This window comes from Setaria italica, chromosome I (assembly GCF_000263155.2).
Source record: "Setaria italica strain Yugu1 chromosome I, Setaria_italica_v2.0, whole genome shotgun sequence".
Lineage (NCBI taxonomy): Eukaryota > Viridiplantae > Streptophyta > Magnoliopsida > Poales > Poaceae > Setaria > Setaria italica.
In genome coordinates this window covers 7,472,176-7,490,221 of record NC_028450.1, presented here as the reverse complement: position 1 = coordinate 7,490,221, position 18,046 = coordinate 7,472,176, and the positions used below count along the sequence as shown (strand labels likewise).

Sequence of the window (18,046 nt, the reverse complement as noted above, 5' to 3'; positions counted from 1 at the left end):
ATATTTTGGCTTTCAACTTCTAAAAACTAAATTAACCTAATAAACTGAGCTGTTGTATACCCCAATGAATTTAAGAATCGCGAAAAAGAAAAGGAAACTTGATAGCTGTACAGCTGCATTCGTGTAGTAGTTTTTTTCCTGAAACAGGGGACCTCACTTTCTCGGCCCAAATGTGCCATCCCTTGCTCGAAATTCTGTTACATTGGATGCCCAAAAATAAGCTTCTGTGTCAGATGCTTTAAGATTTGTGCAGCAACAAAATCAGACAATAGCGTGTATTTTTACCTTGTCTCCTCTTGATGCGCACTACCACACTGCTTCCTCAACCTTTGCCAGTAACTTGATTCGTCTTTTAGATTAGGATGATTAGAGTTAAATTAGGATTCGTGAATGGAGGGCTTCCACTAAAAAACAAAATGAACGAAGCAAGTAGAAATCGTTGCCAAGGATTTGACTTTATGTGTTTTTTATTTGCTGCAACTTATGCTTACTGGGACCTTTCATCTTGTTTACGAAGTTGTACTACCAAATTCAGCATCTTTTAAACATGTTATTATTCATTCAGCTGCTGAATACTGATGATATTAAATATCTCAACGAGATTGACATATTGACACATTTAGATTTAGATCGCATCAGTTTAAATCATCTTGTACAATTACACCGATCAAGGATCAAGTATCACTCTTTAGTCTTCACCCATGGATCACTTGCAATAACGGTTTTCCTTTTTGTAGATCTAAATGCAAGCTAGTCTTGGTTTCGCAACTCGATTAAGCTTACTGATTGGAGATGTTTCTATACATGAATAACAAAAATTATCATAAATCCATATGCAAACTGTAGCAGGACTAACCAAAAAATCTAGATAACACTATTTGATCATACAACACCCCTACACAGAAGAAGGCACCAAAGGCAATCACAAAGATGACTCTTTCATCCATTTGTTTTGCTACTTCTGTGGAGAATTTCTTTTCTGATGAACCACAGTAGTGAGCAAGCATAGGACCGCACAACTTTGGGTTCCCATCAAAGCTGGAATTTGGGAACGTGCTAAGCTGGCCCATGGTTGGGATAGGGCCTTCCAGGTCATTATTAGAGATGTTGAATTCAGAAAGGAAATGAAGATTATTTAGTGTGGTTGGAATTACACCTGTTAGCTTGTTGCTGGACAAGTCCAGCACCTCGAGATTTGTGAGGTTGCATATCGATTGTGGGATCTCTCCAGATAATTTGTTGAAGCTCAAATTGAGTGAAAGGAGTTCTTTCAGCTGACCAATCTCTTTGGGGATCACACCAGTAAGGTTATTGGCTCCTAGATTCAGCACTTTAGGAAAAGAACCGGGTTTACTGTATTGAAGTGATTGTGTTAAATAAATAGGGATCTCAAATGCCTTTGGTGCAACCTTGTCTGTTTTCAGCATTGGCATTTCCATTAAGGCCGCTGGAATTTCACCTGTAAAGCTGTTATTGGTTATGTCTATATAGAAGAGGAAGTTTAGGTTGCTCATCCATTCAGGTATTGGTCCAGTTAGTTGATTGCTGTATAAAAACAGCATCTCCAAATTTGTTAGCTTCAATAGCCATGGAGGCATTTTTCCATATAATGAACATCTGCTTATGCTAAAAACCTGAAGATTTTTGAAACCATCAATTCTATCATCCTCTGGCATGGCCTCGTGCATGAAGTTACGGCCAATTAGCAAAGTGGCCAGATTCCTGCAACTCCTAAGGATCTGAAGTGCACTTGTGATGTTTGTTAGGGAATTGCCAACAAGTGATAGAAAAGAGAGAGACTTTAGGTTGCTGATTCTTTCTGACAACTGGCCATGAAACCTATTGCCAGATAGCCGAAGTGCGGTTAGATTGCTGCATGAATAAATGCTTTCTGGGATTGTTCCAGTGAGATTGTTCCATACAAGATCTAAAGTTTTAAGATTGGGCATTGTGGAGAAGTCGACCCTGGTAAGCTCTCCACTGAACATGTTTCTCCTGAGGTTGATGGTTCTGAGATTTGTGCAGCTTCCCAGAGTTGACGGCAGCTCCCAAGACATGCTGTTGCCGTCCAAATGGAGCTCCTCTAGTCTCTTCAGATCACCTATTGAGTTTGGGATATTTCCACTGATACGATTCCCTCCAAGGTCAAGGGTGACCAGATGCGTGAGCTTGCTGATGCCTCGGAGTGATCCTTCTAACTGATTGTGAGGAAAAGAGAGGTGCTCCAACAAGGTGAGATTGAAGAGTTCATCAGGAAGATTTCCACTGAGGTTGTTGCTCCCAGCATTGAGAGATGTCAGCATGGAACAATTACCCAGTCCTGGGGGGATGCCTCCACTGAATTGGTTGTAGCTTAATTCAAGCACAGAAATGGATGGCATGCTGACACAGAAGGTAGTCGGTATCTGACCTGTAAAGCTGTTGTTGCTGGCATTGAGCACAACCAGACCCTTCATTGCCTCCCATGAGGTGGATGGAAACCGTCCTGTAAACAAGTTGCTTGAGATGTTCAGTACCTGCATTGGCTGAAGGGTAGAAGATGGCAGACCTTGTAGATCTCCATGGAGTAGGTTGAAGCTAATGTCAAGGACGATGATGCTTTTGGAGAAAACTAATTCTAGCGGCAGGCCTCCGGACAGCAAGTTGTGGGACAGGTTGAGGCGTAGCAGACTGGTAAGGTTGCCAAGGGATGGTGAGATGTGCCCTTCAAGGTTTCTACAAGCCAGGAAGACATCAGTGACTGTATTTTCCGAACTGCAGCTGATCCCTTCCCATTTGCAGCAATCCGTGGCATTATCCCACGAGCTGCTTAGGGCACCATCCTGGGAGAGCTCAGAGACAAACTGGAGCAAGGAGCTCTTCTCCTGCTCTGTGCATGGGATGGCAAGAGAGGCAAAGAAGAGAAGCGCCACAAGGGCTGGACCAAATAGTCCCATTGCTATCCTGCCGGTATTTCTGTAGCATGAAGAATTGGGTATTGGCTTCAAGATTTTTGCTGTGACACTAGGCACTTTTCTTAGAGGTTGTAATTTTGGAGCAATGATCAATGTATATGTATGCTCCCATAGGTGCGTGCACAACCGATAAGATGCGAGGGCATTGATCTCGATCGTGTGTTGAATGGACTAGAGGTGGTCAGGACACACTTCCAGGTTAAATACTTGGGACTGCCACTAACCACGGGAAGACTCAGGAAAGTACCTAGGAATTCTGGACCTTAAACGATTTGCGAGAGGATTAAGGCTGCGATGGCTATGGCATGAATGGAAAGCAACCGATAAACCGTGGATCGGCTCGGCAACGCCATGTAACAATAAGGATAAACTTCTTTTCGCGGCAGCCACCACAATTCACATTGGAGACGGCAGCAAGGCCTCCTTCTGGCACAGCGCCTGGATTCATGGCCAAAGACCGAAAGACTTGGCCCCAAACATCTTCAGAATATCAAAGCGAAAAAATAGAGTGCTACGGGATGCCATGCAAAACAGGCAATGGATCAAAGATATTGACCTACAGCATGACAGCTTCTCCGTGCATCACCTCCAGGAATTCATTGTGCTATGGCGTGCCCTGCAGGACATAGTTCTCACGCCGGGGACACAAGATGACATCACATGGAAACTTACGGCAAATGGGATTTACTCAGCGCGGTCGGCCTACAAGGCGCAGTTCATAGGATCATCCATGACAAAATTCAAAACTTTGATTTGGCAGCTTTGGGCGTCACGGAGCTGCAAGCTTTTCTCGTGGTTAGCGGTCCAGAACCGACTATGGACGGCATACAGGCAGGATGGTCAAATCAGATCCGCTGCCCGCTATGCCGCTCCGAGCTCGAGACGGCGCTACACCTTTTTGCGGGCTGCAGGTTTACTAAGCAGATTTGGGACAATATTGTGACTTGGACGGCACCGGTTCACCCAAGAGAATGGCCCTACACGGACACGGTGCATGGTTGGTGGACTAACGTAGCGGCATCGGCGTGCACCTCGAGGAAGGAACTGCAATCCTTAGTAATGCTAACCTCCTGGACAATTTGGAAGGAACATAACGCGAGAATCTTCGAGAGAAAGGAAGCCACGATCGCCATGGTATTCACACGGATAAAGGACGAAGCGTAGGGGTGGATGATGGCGGGAGCAAAGTATCTGTCCAAGCCCATGGCACGAGTTTAATGTACATTCATAGGTTTTTTCATGTTTCATATTTTTCAATTGTGCTTCGAGGTTTCTTTTCCTTTCAGTGAGATGTAACCCGTCTTGGGACTTCCTCCTTTTTAATATAATTGATAGCAGTCCTGCCGATTTGTTTTTAAAAAAAAGTATATTGCGTGGAACTTGGAAGTAATTTTGAGAGCTGTCTCCTGCCTCCTTTAAAGAATAATATATGCGTGCCAACCTTCTAGCAAGGTCAACCTACCGTTGCGGAGACTTAAGGGCCGACGATGTGGATGGGCCTGTTGATTGCTACCAAGTATGTTTGCACTGGATAAACACTACTTGCGCAATAAGATGAATCCTCCTGGCAAATCTTTGGACGCTTCAAAAAGATTTGGCAAATCTTTTATTTGAAGTGTTGCCATTGTACTGTGTTGACCAAAAATGTTTATGTTAGCAGATCATGTCTGGGCAGTTTCGGCGCAATGTATACTAAGAGCTGGTTGGCTGAAGATCATAAACTTAGTAATTTTAATGTAGAGACCTAGTCTTCTGGTCCAGTTTCTAGTCTTCTTGACCTGATTTGTTTGCTTCTACGCTTTCATTGGATTTTGAGTCTGGAGGAAGCTTTGGATTTTTCAATTCTTTTCTTCCCTAATGCTCTCCAATCTACGTACTGATGTACTAGTATTGTTCATGGTTATCAAGTTGAGAGTTGTTTTACTTGATCTAAAAGGATCGTATTTGGAGATGTTTGCCCTTTAAGTAATCATCGCAAGTATTTAAAGTGTGAGAGACTTGACCAGCCTATTAGCTTGCTGTCCTTCAAGCAAGGTCAGTCTATTGCTGACTCGCTGTTGAGACTTGACCGGCCTTGCTGTCAAAAGAATCAGGACTTGTTGACCGATATCATGAACCTGTCGTTTGCTGTTATTCGGGGATGACAAAAGAGTATGTTTGCATCGCTTTACCAGTACCTGCACAGAAAGTTAACCAAATATTTTTATGCATCAGTCAAAATTTCATTTTGCAAGTTTGCTATTGACTGTTTCACAAGAAAGTTTATGCTATCAGGTATTTTTTCAGGAAAAATATATTTCTGGAGATCATAAATTTCGGGCAACTAGTCCATCAATCCGTGCTCTTGCATCTCGCACGGACACATAATTTTAGGAAATATAAATATTATAAGGATTATAGATAAATTTGCACCCACAACTAATTAAAATTTCATGTATTTGCTCTGACATTTGTCAATATTATAACACAATACTCATATATACAATTTATATCTTTATCAGGTTGTGATAGAGTTTAGTTACCAATTACTCTACATTATCTGCCTTTCATATATTCATTGTTTTTGCACTTTGCGCTGCAACTCCATGTGTGCTGAACATGTATTAAGTAAAAAACCTACTCGAGCTATGTTTCTGACATGTTTAGTTAAAACCATAGTTTTTCTATATTAACAAAGATAAAATTGGATAATTTTGAAGCATACATATAATAGCACGTTGGGTATTTTTCAATAATAGAGGCAGATAATTTTGATGCAAATTTAGGAGTTATTTTTTTTGATAGTTGCACATTATTTGCAAACTTAGATAGATCATTTAGATGAAGATTACGGGTTATTTTATAGTTTTTATGATGGCAGAGGGGCCTAATAACCTAGATTTAGATTCACTGGTTACTTTAGATTATCTGCACCATGGCATAGATAAGGAATTTTATATAAAATAGGATAGATGCAATGACTTTTATTGTTAGTGATGTTTAGTAAAGTTCTCTGAATTTATGTCCACTTGTTTTCTGATTTTTGCAAGATTTTCTATGATTTATCTTTTTTTCCCTAGCATTTTATAAGGTACATGTTTAATAAACATATAAAAATTGGATTTTGTATTTTTTAGAGTGTGTGTATCATTCTATTTTTAGAAGTGAACTTCGACATAATGCAATTAGAATTACTTATCTAATACATTTGGAGTGAAAATAGACTTTATCCTGCAAATTTAAGTAATTATATTTTCATTAAATGATAAACATATCATGATCGTATTTGTATAGTACCAGAAAATTGGTGTAGTTAACTTTTTCCCCCTCATATGTATTGATTCACCCTTTTACTCTTCAACAGTGGTATCCTTAAATATCATAACTTCAACTTCGGGGTCCATTATTATTAGAAATTGCTTGGGATCATCTATTTTACCATGTTTCCCCAGTCTACTTCACTTAGTGCTTCTGCCGTCCATCTTGTAATATACAGTACGTAGCTAGTTTTGGACTCATGTCAGACAGAGATTAAAAGACTATTTTGACCTTTATTAACTTGTCCCGCTACAGAGCAGGTGACTCTAGCGCGCGTTGTGAGCCTATATGCCTGCCATGTTTGTTTTGCATGCGTCTTTGTTGGCTAGTGTTGCTGCCTAATTTGTTAGCATGCATGCATGCGAATGCAAAACCAAAATGAAGCCCTAATTGTGGCAATGGGTATTTTGTATTGAGCATGCACCTGTTGTAGCCCACCTTAATTAGAACTCAAAATGTAGTTATATTGTAGAACAAAATTTGCTAAAGCAGCTATATTCTAGGATGGTGGGACTAATTTGACCTTTATCTGTAGTGTGCATTTTACCACAGTGAATATGTTTACCATCGACTCAACATGGCTCCTGGTCTTGATTTTCTTGCTAAATTTTCATCATTTTGGGTTTTGATGTTTATAGTTGAAAGCTAATATCGGACCTTATATATACTCATTCTTAATTAGTTGTTTGGAGGTATCTCATGTGCCCAACATGTTGAGTTTGCTCTCGGTTATGCTTATGATACAATTTATATTAATCGGCATAAAATCATTAGCAAATTATAAATGAAGCTGGATTTATAAACACGTCGGTAGGCTAGTTCCATGGGAGTTTCATTATAATTTAATAGCGTCCACCTAAGAAACTTTGATGACATAGGAAAGGTTTGAAGAAGAAAGAAATTAAAAGAGTTCCATCTAGATGAAACCCCATAGACACCGTCTCCTAGTCTTAATGTGCGATATATTTAAATGTAATGAGTACATATGAAACACCAAAATGAAAATATGCATTGTTATTTATTAATGATTTGTTATTCCATTATCTAAATAAAATGTACTACTACAGAACAACTAAACACTACTAAGAAATAGTAGAGGAAAAGAGATGGAATGGACCTCGGTCCAGTGTATGCATTCGCTATTTTCATAATGTCATAGATGGGTAATTTTTTAGAAAATATAATAGATACAATGACTATAATGATTTGAGTCTACTGATTGACGGTCAAATGTTTTTGCTTTTTTATGAGAATTTCTAAGATTTCTCTCGTGTCCATCTAGGATCCTAGGTGGCTTCACCAGGAGGCTTCAAAAGGAACCTCTAATTACTAATAGTAAATACATGTTAATGATATTTTGATGGAGAAAAGATGACTTTTTGACCTAAATCTGTCTGCTTGCTTTCCTTCAGTGGCTTCAGTGGCTATGTAGTCTGGAGGATGATCAGGCTTGCACTTTTGTTTTGCCGTACAGCTGGCTGGTGCCGACTTTGCGTTATCATTATCATCCAGATCACTTGGCTTGATCTCGGTGTAGGTGAAACACACAGAGAATGTTTGCACTTCCTTTTCAAGTTCAGGCCGCGCTTGCTACGCTAAAAGGAGTGGTTGATGTCAAGAGTCAAGAGAGTCGGCAGGCTGCTCGACTGTGTCGATGAGCACTATCTGTGCTGATCCTTGACTAAGGGGTCTGTGTCAGGACTCTGCTCCTTTCAAGGTACTTTTTTTTTAAGAATCAATTGTTCAGATAAATTATAACTTGTAGGTTGGAGAACCTAGGACTGGAGATCTGAGAAACCCCTGCAACTGCAAGAACGTGGGAACTTAATTCTTTTATGTTTTTTTTTCTTAAGATGTGGGAACCCCTCAAGCCCCTGAAGTCAAGTCAGAGACGACGGCGGGAAGATGCATCATCACACAGAAATTGTTCCCCAAATACTAAAAGAAAAACATTCTGGCCCTGGAATAACATTGATCCAAACAAAAGAAGAAGAATGTTCCAAGTCTGGAAAAAAAATGTTTCCAACTAAAAGAACAAATTGTTCTCGGCCTAGGAAAAGTTATTTCCAACAAAAGAAGATAATGTTCCCTTTGTAGAAGCAAATGTCTCCATTAGAGGGAGGAGGGGCATGGAGCAGCTGAGGAAGATCCATTTCAACATTGGAAGGCGAACAAGGGTGCTGATGGAGTGACGGTGGCATGTCAGCGACGGCCGATCGACGGGAGCGGGGAGGCCGCTGTCGCTCGACGGAAGAAAGAAGAAAGGAACGGAATGGGCCAGAAAAAATGGAATAAACATGCGGCCCATTGTTTGTTCGGTCCAAAAACGTTCCACTTATATGGCCCAATTGGTTTGTGCTGTTTGTCTCCGGCCCAAACTCACCTTGAAAACTACCTGTGAGCACACAGGCACAATGGCAAACCATGCGGCAGCGCCGGCCGCCGGAGCGATTGGAGGCTAGGCCCTCGATTGGCGCGCACCGACGGCCGGCTTCCTGGGGCAGCGGCAGGTGCGGCGCCATGCGCTCCCGGTGTTGGTAGGGCTGGGAAAACCATCGAGACCCTTAATCCTTGGTGGAATGCTCTCGTGTAAGATGTATTCAGGTAATTATTCATCTCTGAATCTCTCCCAAGTCCCAATTGACGCTAAATTATGCTGGGACTATTCTCTGTGTGCAGAGAAGAGGAAAGCTTATTGCTCTTTTGTACGCTGCAAATCATGTGCATGCTTCCTTAGATTAATGTGTTTGAATTCATATAACTGAAAAATCTAGGAAATTATATATGATGAAATCGAACTTTTGCAGTGGAGTTCGTGTGGCAAGATTGAGTCTCTCTGACACAAGTATATAGCCTGCTTCAGTGAAAAGTCATCCTAAATAATGCATCTGGGATCCTTGTAGCCCAAACTTTTGGAGTGCATAGATTTGGGCTCCTTTAGACACTTATTTGATTGTTTTTTTGGAGCGAAACACTTATTTGATTGTTATAGGACAAACCACTGCTCTCCATGTTAGGTTCCCAATTATTCAATTATGTGAGATCAAAATTTATGCGAAATTCTGAAAATAGAGAGTTTTCGACACGTTTGGGCTGCTTCAATTCAAGCACTTGTACTGTTGTACATGGTTACATCTCCACCAAATGGATGACTCACAGACAAAGAGAGCATGTTCAGTGGACATTTATCCCACTGAACATATATCAAATTTTATCCAAACAGCAAAATTGTGATGAGAACAAAATCACAAGAAGTTCTGAAAAAATGACTTTTCAACACGCTTCTTCAGTTTAAGCACTCTTTCATTGTTATGTAGTTACATCACTACCGAATGGATGATTCACAAACAAGAAGAGAGCATGTTCAGTGGATGATCAAATGGCAAAATAATATTGACCAAAGTTTATCATAAATTCTATGAAAATTAGAGCAGGACTCAGCTCAAATACCTTGATATACAAGTATACAACTATCTGATCGTATCATCATATAACACTAGCTAAAAAAATACCTTGAGAGGATTATCTGATCATATAGCACCCCTACAACAAAGAATGTGCAGAAGGCAACCACAAATATCACCTTTTCGTAAGTTTGTTCTTTGGACACAGTGGAGGTTAGGGGAGGTTCTGCTGAATTACAGTGTTGGGCAAGCATAGGACCGCATAGCTTTGGGTTTCCTTCAAAACTAGAATTTGAAAATGTAGTAAACTGACCTCCAGTTGGGATTGCCCCTTCCAGGTCATTGTTAGAAACATTTAGCATAGCAAGGAAATGTAGGCTTTTCATTGCAGGAGGGATTGTACCTATGAGATGGTTACTAGACAAATCTAGCTCCTGAAGTCTTGTGAGGTTGCCTGTTGATTGTGGGATTTCTCCATGTAGCTTATTAAAGCTCAAATTAAGCACTAGCAGTGCTTTTAGCTGACCAATTTCTGGAGGGATTGCGCCAGTGAATTTATTATTTCCTAGGTTGAGCGTAGTAGGGAAAGCACCTAGCATACGGTACTCACTGGATGCGCTCATATAAATAGGCATGATGAATACCCTTTGGTTCATGTAGTCTGGAACCTTCTTTGATTGTAGCATTGGCATCTCCATTAGTGCTGTTGGGATTTCCCCTATAAAGCTGTTGTTTGACATATCTATATGGTAGAGGAAGTTTAGGGTACTGATCCACACCGGTATTGTTCCAGTGAGTTTATTGTTGGACAACTTTAAGATCCTTAAGCTAGTAAGCTTTGATAGCCAAAGTGGTAACTTCCCGGACAATTGACAAGAATGTATGCTTAGTATTTGCAAATTCTCAAATCCATCAATTGGCATAGGATCTGGCATGACCTCACCCACGAAGTTTACTCCCATAAGTAAAGATGTGAGGTTCCTGGAGTTCTTGAGTGCATGTAGTGCGCCAGTTATATTCACAAAATTGTTGATAGAAATTGATAGGAATGAGAGGGACTTTAGGTTGCCTATTCTTGGTGACAATTGGCCATTGAATTTATTGGTAGACAGACGCAGTCCTATGAGGTTGCTGCATGAGTAGATGCTTTCTGGAATCTCTCCTGAAAAGTCGTTTAACAAAAGATCTAGAAATTTTAGATTGAGCAGGCTGGAGAAGTTGACCTTCTGAAGTGTTCCACCAAATATGTTGCTCCTGAGATTGATGACTCTGAGATTTGTGCAATTGCCTATAGATGATGGCAGCTCCCCAGACATGTCATTTTTGTTCAGATGGAGCTCTTCTAACCTTCCGAGGTGGCCTATGGAAGCTGGAATCGTGCCACGGAACTTGTTTCTTCCAAGATTAAGGATTACCAGATTGCGGAGTTTGATTACATGTTGGCCGCCTATCGTTCCTTCTAAACTATTGCTGTGAAAAGATAGGTGCTCCAACAAGGTCGTATTGAAGAGTTCATCTGGGAGAGCCCCAGTGAGATTGTTCCGACCAGCCTTGAGCACTCTAAGTGCAGAACAGTTGCCAAGTTGGTTTGGGACATGGCCACTTAATTGGTTGGATGAAAGGTCAAGCACTGCCAAGGACCGTGTGCAGATGCAGAAAGAAGAAGGATCTGCCCGGTAAAACTATTGTTGCTCGCATTGAGCATGACCAGGCCTCTCGTCTTCTCCCACATGGTGGATGGCAACTTTCCTGTGAGCTGGTTGCTTGAGATGTTCAACAGCTGCAGTGGCATGTCAGATGCTGACGATTTGAGATCTTTCAGGGCCCCGCTGAGGCGATTGCTGCTGACATCGAGGACAACGATGCTGCTAGAGGACATCAGCTCCGTCGGGAGGCTGCCAGTGAAGAAGTTGCTGGACAGGTTGAGACGTAGCAGGCTGCTGAGATCGCCTAGGGACGGTGAGATACGCCCTTCAAGCCCTCTAGATCCCAGTGAGACCTCACTGACTGTCCCGTTAACATTGCAGATTATGCCTTCCCAGGTGCAGCAGCTTGTGCCGTTCCGCCATGACTCGGTGAGGCCACCGTCTTGTGACAGACCGGCAAGGAACCGAAGAAGGGAGGTCCTCTCCTGTGCGGTGCATGAGGTGGTCGGAGACGCCCAGGAGAGCAGTAGTGCAAGAGCTAGAGCAAAGAAAGGCATGGCAACTTGTTGGTTGTGGTGGTGCATGAAGAATGGAGCACACGCATATATAGCTAACAGCAGAGGACTTATCCAGTACAATGTGTATATGTGCATTTTTCGGCTACTTGACACCCTTTAAGTTTACACTTGACTTTTTACGTTTATCTTCTTACCGTGCAGGGTTGCTGTGTGATATCATGTGAATCCATACTCTTTTACTGGTCTCTACTTGGATCTGCTACAACTACAACCGTTGAAACTGTCCAGCTGCTGACCAATCTTGGTTTGGGGATGACTTTACTTACATCTAGAACTTAGAAACTCTAGCTCACTGAAAGGGAAATAAACAGCCAATTTGGGTAAGGAAACTTCCCTGCACCAGTGACGAGCAAACCTTGAATTGGACAGCTTATCTCTTGGAATTCATTTAAGATTGCAACATGAGAGCATGCAGAATTCATTGTGCCGGATTAAATCAGAAGGAAATAAAATTGAGTGCGAGCCTCCATGCAACACAGCATGTTGGATGGAAAGTTTACCATTCTACATTGGCCGATCCATGTAAATAAGCTGGGCTGTCAGGGTTCAGTACATCCAAATGAGGCCTGCATGTGATATTTTCCTTAGGACAAAAAAAGTTACATAAGAATGGGTCCTCCCTCAGTTATCAAAACTGGTTATTTTACCTTCTTGACATGTTTCCAAATTGGTTTTCGTCCTACAAGGAACTTTGGATGGAGTGGTTTTGACATTAGTTAGAGATTTGATAGTTGCACTTGTAAGGGTGTTATCAGCAAGTGATAAGAGCGATAGGGCTTTGAGATTGACTATTCATTCTCACATTTGGCCGCTTGACTTACTGAATGAAAGCCACAATGCATTTAGATTGCTCCAGGAACAGACTCTTTGTCGAATTGTTCCTGTAAAGTTAGTAGATTGGAAAACATGGAGAAGGATCAATGAGCTCTCAACATAACCTGTTCTTTCTGAGGTTGATGCTTTTGAAATTTGTGCAGCTTCCTAGACATGCTGTTATGAACAGTCCAAATGAATCTGCCCATCTGGCCATCTCTTGAAATTTGTGCGGCTTCCTAGATATTGCCTCCAAGATCAAGGGTTACCAAATTTTTGAGCAAGTGCACAAGACTCCTATCCTGCTACCCATCAACCTCAGAGAGAATAATTCATTACAACATGTATGCCATCTGGTGGCATTCTTAAATGCCTTGAAAGACCAAAGAAAAAATGCCTCAAGATATTTGAAGGCGCTTTGAAAAACGCTTAAAGAATTGGTGAAGGGAAAAATCATCCCAGCCGTTTTTGGAAGGCCTCCATTGTTGTTTGTGGCATTTTGCAAAACGCCTCATAAGCTCTCTACACTGGCAATTTCAAGATTGCACGAAACACTATTCGGAGGGATTTTGCAGGAATACCTTACATTGCAAAGCATTTCAAAAAAAAAAACACCCCAACTGTTACTGTAATGAACCATTAATTGACATATACTTGCATCCGAAAACTTATAATATTGCAAACATCAAATGACCATACTGCAGATTGGATGACACCAAACAATTTCAAAGACTTCTCTCATACGTGTTCAATCAATGATAGCTAATTATCAATGACACCAAGCAATGTTTAAGGTGTTTTTTAAGATACGCCTACATCTTTCGCTAATATGCAGCGTTTCTCAAAATTTGCCTTCAAAGAAGATGCAAAAGCAGGCTTTTTCTGAACACGCCACCATGGAAAATTGGAAATGCCTTCTAATCTGGTTCACCAGTGCTATACTCCTATCAGCTTCCGGAGCAGACCACTGGATCCGGTTGTGCTTGTGCATCCGGGTTGCCGCGTGGGAGCACCGGGTGGGTGTTGGCGGGAAAATGCGACTCTTGTTCAAGGCCTAGGTACAAAGGCCCACCCAGCCCATCTGATCATCTCAGCCCAAAACTATCTCCTTCCGGCCCAGGCTCGCGAAGCAGCGGCACCATCGCACGTGCGGTGGGGCGAGACCCTTTGTTCCGGCGGCCGGCGAGCGGCGGCGCCGCACACCAATGCGCCCTCACGCTCGGCTCGGAGGTGCGGTGGCCGGACGCTAGGGGATCTAGCGTTTCAGGCCCCGGGGGCCCATGCGCCGCCGGCGTCCTCCCAGCCTCCGACCACCGGCACCACCATGGAAGGGGATGGGCCCCCTCCTGCAGCCCATCCGCCACCCATCCCCCGCGAAAATGGAGGTGACGGCGGAGCTCCGCCGGCCTGACTTCAGAGCGAGCGAGGCTCGTCGATTCGATCGAAGGAAGCTCGAGGGAGCGTCAGCTTGTCGATTCAACTGCGAGTGGAGCTCGAGGGGGCGGCAGCTCATCCATTTGGCCACCGGAGAAGCTTGAGGGGGCGGGCGAGCGCCACCGCAGGTAGCTCCTTGGGCCAGCATCGGGGCGGGCGAGTGCCGCCGCGTGGGTGAGCTCCGCCGGCTCGTCGATTCGGGCGCGGAAGGAGCTCGAGGGGGGCGCGGGCAAGCACCGCCGGCCGGTCTCCGCTTCGATTTGACAAGCCCATCGATTTGGATTTGGTGAAGAAGAAGCTCATCCATTATGAAATTACAGCCGTGCGAACACCTTTCTGAAATTACTCAGTTTGCTCGACGTTTGCGCTGCAAATTTTGCCAACCCTTGTGAAGATTCTCGAGTTAAATGGCAACAGTAGTGGCGGTTCCATCTTGTTTGGTTCTGTACGGCATGATTTTACTGTTGTTGAGAAAATATAGTATTTGTTAACGCACTGGTATCTCTTAATCAGTCAGATCAGCAGCTCTTCTACTTACTTAGAGATTAATTGGCAGTTACCCCAGTACATCGATTGAATGACGCCCCCTAACAGTTTTCTATATAGAAGATCCACCCCTGGTCCGAAATGAAATTATTTTCACCATTGACAAGAACCACGTAACTTCGTAAATGTGATTTGCTAGCCTTAATAACAAAATCATCATGAACAAAGAAAACATATGTGATGAGGCAGTGCTAACCAAAAAACCTTGATAATACTATCTGATCATACAACACTCCTACACTAAAGAATGCACAAAAGGCAATAGCAAAAGTGATTTTCTCGTATGTTTGTATCCTCACTTTTGTGGTGAAAATCTCTTCTGTTGAACCGCATTGATGAGCAAGCATAGAACAACACAACCTTGGATTCCCAACAAAGCTAGAACTCGTGAATGTGCTAAGCTGGCCGATGATTGGGATAGGCCCTTCCAGGTCATTATTTGAGACGTTGAACGCAGAAAGGTAGTGCAGGTTGTTTAGTTCTGAAGGGATTCCATCTGTTAGATGGCTGCCTGACAAGTCCAGCACCTGGATGTTTATGAGTTTGCAGATTGAATGTGGGATAACTCCTGTTAATTTATTGGAGCTCAAGTTGAGTGAAAGGAGAGCTTTCAGGTGACCAATCTCTTTGGGAATCACACCAGTGAAGTTATTCCCTCCCAGATTCATCGCTTTGGGGAAAGCTCTAGGCACGCGGTATTCAAGTGATTTAAGTGTATAGAGTGGATAACGGCACCCGCAATGGGTGTCGATAGGCTCTCTACAAGCCTCCACGTAGTAAAGAGAAACGAGGAGAGAGAAGAAAGTGTCGCTGGATGTGTGGCGAGAGCTGCTAGCACGCGCCCCCGTGCTGAGCGGGCCCCACCACGTGCTTATCCTTTCTTCTTTCTTCGCATCCTCTGCCTCGCGGTTGGAGAGCTCCGCGGTGGAGCGAGCGCAGCTCGCTTGGCTCGCCGTAGGGACCAGGGAGGGGCGCAGCCGTCACGAAATCCTACGGGAGGCATCTCGGCCGCGGTGCTGTGGGCACGGGCGGGAGGGGATGCCGGCAGCTGCTCCGACAAGCCATGGGCATGCGGACAGCATCGCGGACGAGCCCTAGTGCGTGTGGAGGTGGGGCTCCAGGCCGTCGTCGCGAGTCCCGACGTGACCGTGACGGCGCGGGGAGGCAGCCATGGTCGATGAGGACGGCGCGTGGGCGAGGAGGTAGGCCGCGGGTGGGCCTGGGTGCCTGGCAAAGGGGCCATCATAGAGGGGGTGCCGCGGCGCTAGTGCTTGGTTGCAGGGCTGCGGCTGGCCGGGAGCTGCGGCCAGTGGAGGTGGCCATCCGTGCGGCCACAGACATAGAGCGCAGGGAGAGAGAAGTGATTAAAAAATCTTGAATCATGGGGCTCACAAAACTTTGGAAAAGTAGGTGTGAAAAATAATCTATTGGGTGTCTCATCTTTACTGCTCTCTGTAGGTGACGTGTACCAAGTTATAGAGACTGCTGTCTATAACCATTGCGGGTGTCGTAATAAACAGGTAGCAAAGATCATTGTTGCAACCTTGTCTATTTTTAGCATTTGCATCTCCATTAGCTCTGTTAGAATTTCCACTGTAAGGCTGTTGTTTGAGATGTCTAAATAGAAGAGAAAGTTTAGGTTGCCCATCCAGTCAGGTATTGACCCGGTTAGCTGATTGTTATATAAAAATAACATCTCCAACTTTACAAGATTCAATAACCAAAGAGTACATTTCCATACAGTGAACAATCATTTAAAGGAAAGAACCGGAAGTTTCTGAAAACCATCAATTCTGTTATCCTCTGGCATGGCCTCGTGCATGAAAGTTTTTCCAATTAGCAAGTGTTCAGTTCCTGCATTCCTAGGAATTTGTAGTGCACTTGTGATGTTTCTAAGAGCTGTTGACTAGTGATAGGAATGAGAGGTGCTTCAGATTGCTGATTCTTTCTGACAGCTGACCTTGGAACCTATTATTTGATAACCGCAGAGCAATTAGATTGCTGCATGAATAGATGCTTTCTGGAAATGTTCCATTGAAGTTGTTCCGCATGAGATCTAAAGATTTTAGATTGGTCAATGTGGAGAAGTTGAATCCGGTGAGCTCTCCACTGAAGTAGTTGCACCCGAGGTTGATGCTTCTGAGATCTGTGCAGTTTCCCAGAGTTGAAGGAAGCTCCTCGGACATGTTGTTGTGTCCCAATTGGAGCTCCTGTAATCCTTTAAGCTCACCTATTGAGTCTGGGATGCTTCCTCTGATAACATTCCCACCAAGATCTGGGTTTCCTTCAAAGCTAGTTCTTGGAAACGTGATGAGCTGGCCGTTGATTGGAATAGGCCCCTCTAGGTCGTTGTTAGAAATATTGAACTTAGAAACGAAATGCAGGTTGTTTAAGCCGATCGGTATTGTACCTGTTAGATGCTTGCCAGACAAGTCCAGTGCCTCAAGGTTTGAGAGGTTGCAAATGGATTGTGGGATCACTCCAATTAATTTGTTGGAGCGCAAATCCAATGAAACTAGTGCTTTCAACTGACCAATCTCTTCAGGGATGACACCTGTGAGGTTGTTTCTGCCTACACGCAGCATTGTGGAGAAAGAAATGGCCATGCGGTATTGACGCGATCGGGTGTAAATAGGCAGCTCAAAGGGCTTTGGTGCAACCTTGTCCTTCTCTAGCATTGGCATGCTCATTAAGGCTGTTGGAATTTCCCCTGTAAGGCTGTTGTTATACATGTTTATATGGAAGAGGAAAATTAGGCTGTTGATCCAGTCTGGTATTGGTCCGGTTAGTTCATTGTTATATAATAGTAGCATCTCCAAATTTGTGAGCTTGGATAACCAAAGAGGTATGTTCCCAGATAATGAACAATCATTTAAGAAAAGAACCCGAAGATTCCAAAAACCATCAATTGCGTCATCCTTTGGCATGGCCTCGTTCTTGAAGTTCGTCCCTATTAGCAAGGTGGTCAAGTTCCTGCAACTGCTAAGGATCTGAAGTGCACTTGTGATATTTGTAAGGGAATTGTCAACAAGCGATAAGAATGCCAGGGACTTCAGATTGCCTATTCTTTCTGACAACTGGCCATGGAACTTATTTGAAGATAGCCGCAGTGCAGTTAGATTGATGCATGAGTAGATGCTTTTTGGAATTGTGCCACTGAAGTTATTTAGCATAAGATCTATGGTTTTTAGATTAGGTAAGTTGGAGAAGTTAACCTCTTTGAGTCCTCCACTGAAATTGTTGCTACTGAAGTCAATGGTTATGAGACTCGTGCAGTTGCTCAACGTTGGTGGAAGCTCCCCAGACATGCTGTTGTGGTCCAAATGGATAGTCACCAGTTTCTTAAGCTCACCTATAGAATACGGGATATGCCA

General features: G+C 43.4%; 2 protein-coding genes and 1 pseudogene across 2 annotated transcripts; 1 reads left to right on the top strand and 2 right to left on the bottom strand.

Moving 5' to 3' along the window:
- Positions 1-851: 851 nt before the first annotated feature.
- LOC101779758 (receptor-like protein 2) lies at positions 852-2,936 on the bottom strand. The gene is made up of 2 exons (XM_022825810.1): positions 1,377-2,936; positions 852-1,232 (listed from the first exon to the last, which is right to left on the bottom strand). The coding sequence occupies exons 1-2, from the start codon at positions 2,934-2,936 to the stop codon at positions 852-854; spliced, it is 1,941 nt and encodes a 646-aa protein (XP_022681545.1).
- Positions 2,937-11,305: 8,369 nt separating this feature from the next.
- LOC105914052 lies at positions 11,306-12,043 on the top strand (annotated as a pseudogene).
- Positions 12,044-14,863: 2,820 nt separating this feature from the next.
- On the bottom strand, positions 14,864-18,034 carry LOC105914051 (receptor-like protein 2; the record flags this gene model as incomplete). Its single annotated transcript, XM_022827916.1, has 3 exons — positions 14,864-15,354; positions 16,626-16,632; positions 17,276-18,034. Coding segments are annotated over 3 exons (1,257 nt in total), but the record flags the coding sequence as incomplete, so codon positions are not given.
- Between the last annotated feature and the right edge of the window lie 12 nt (positions 18,035-18,046).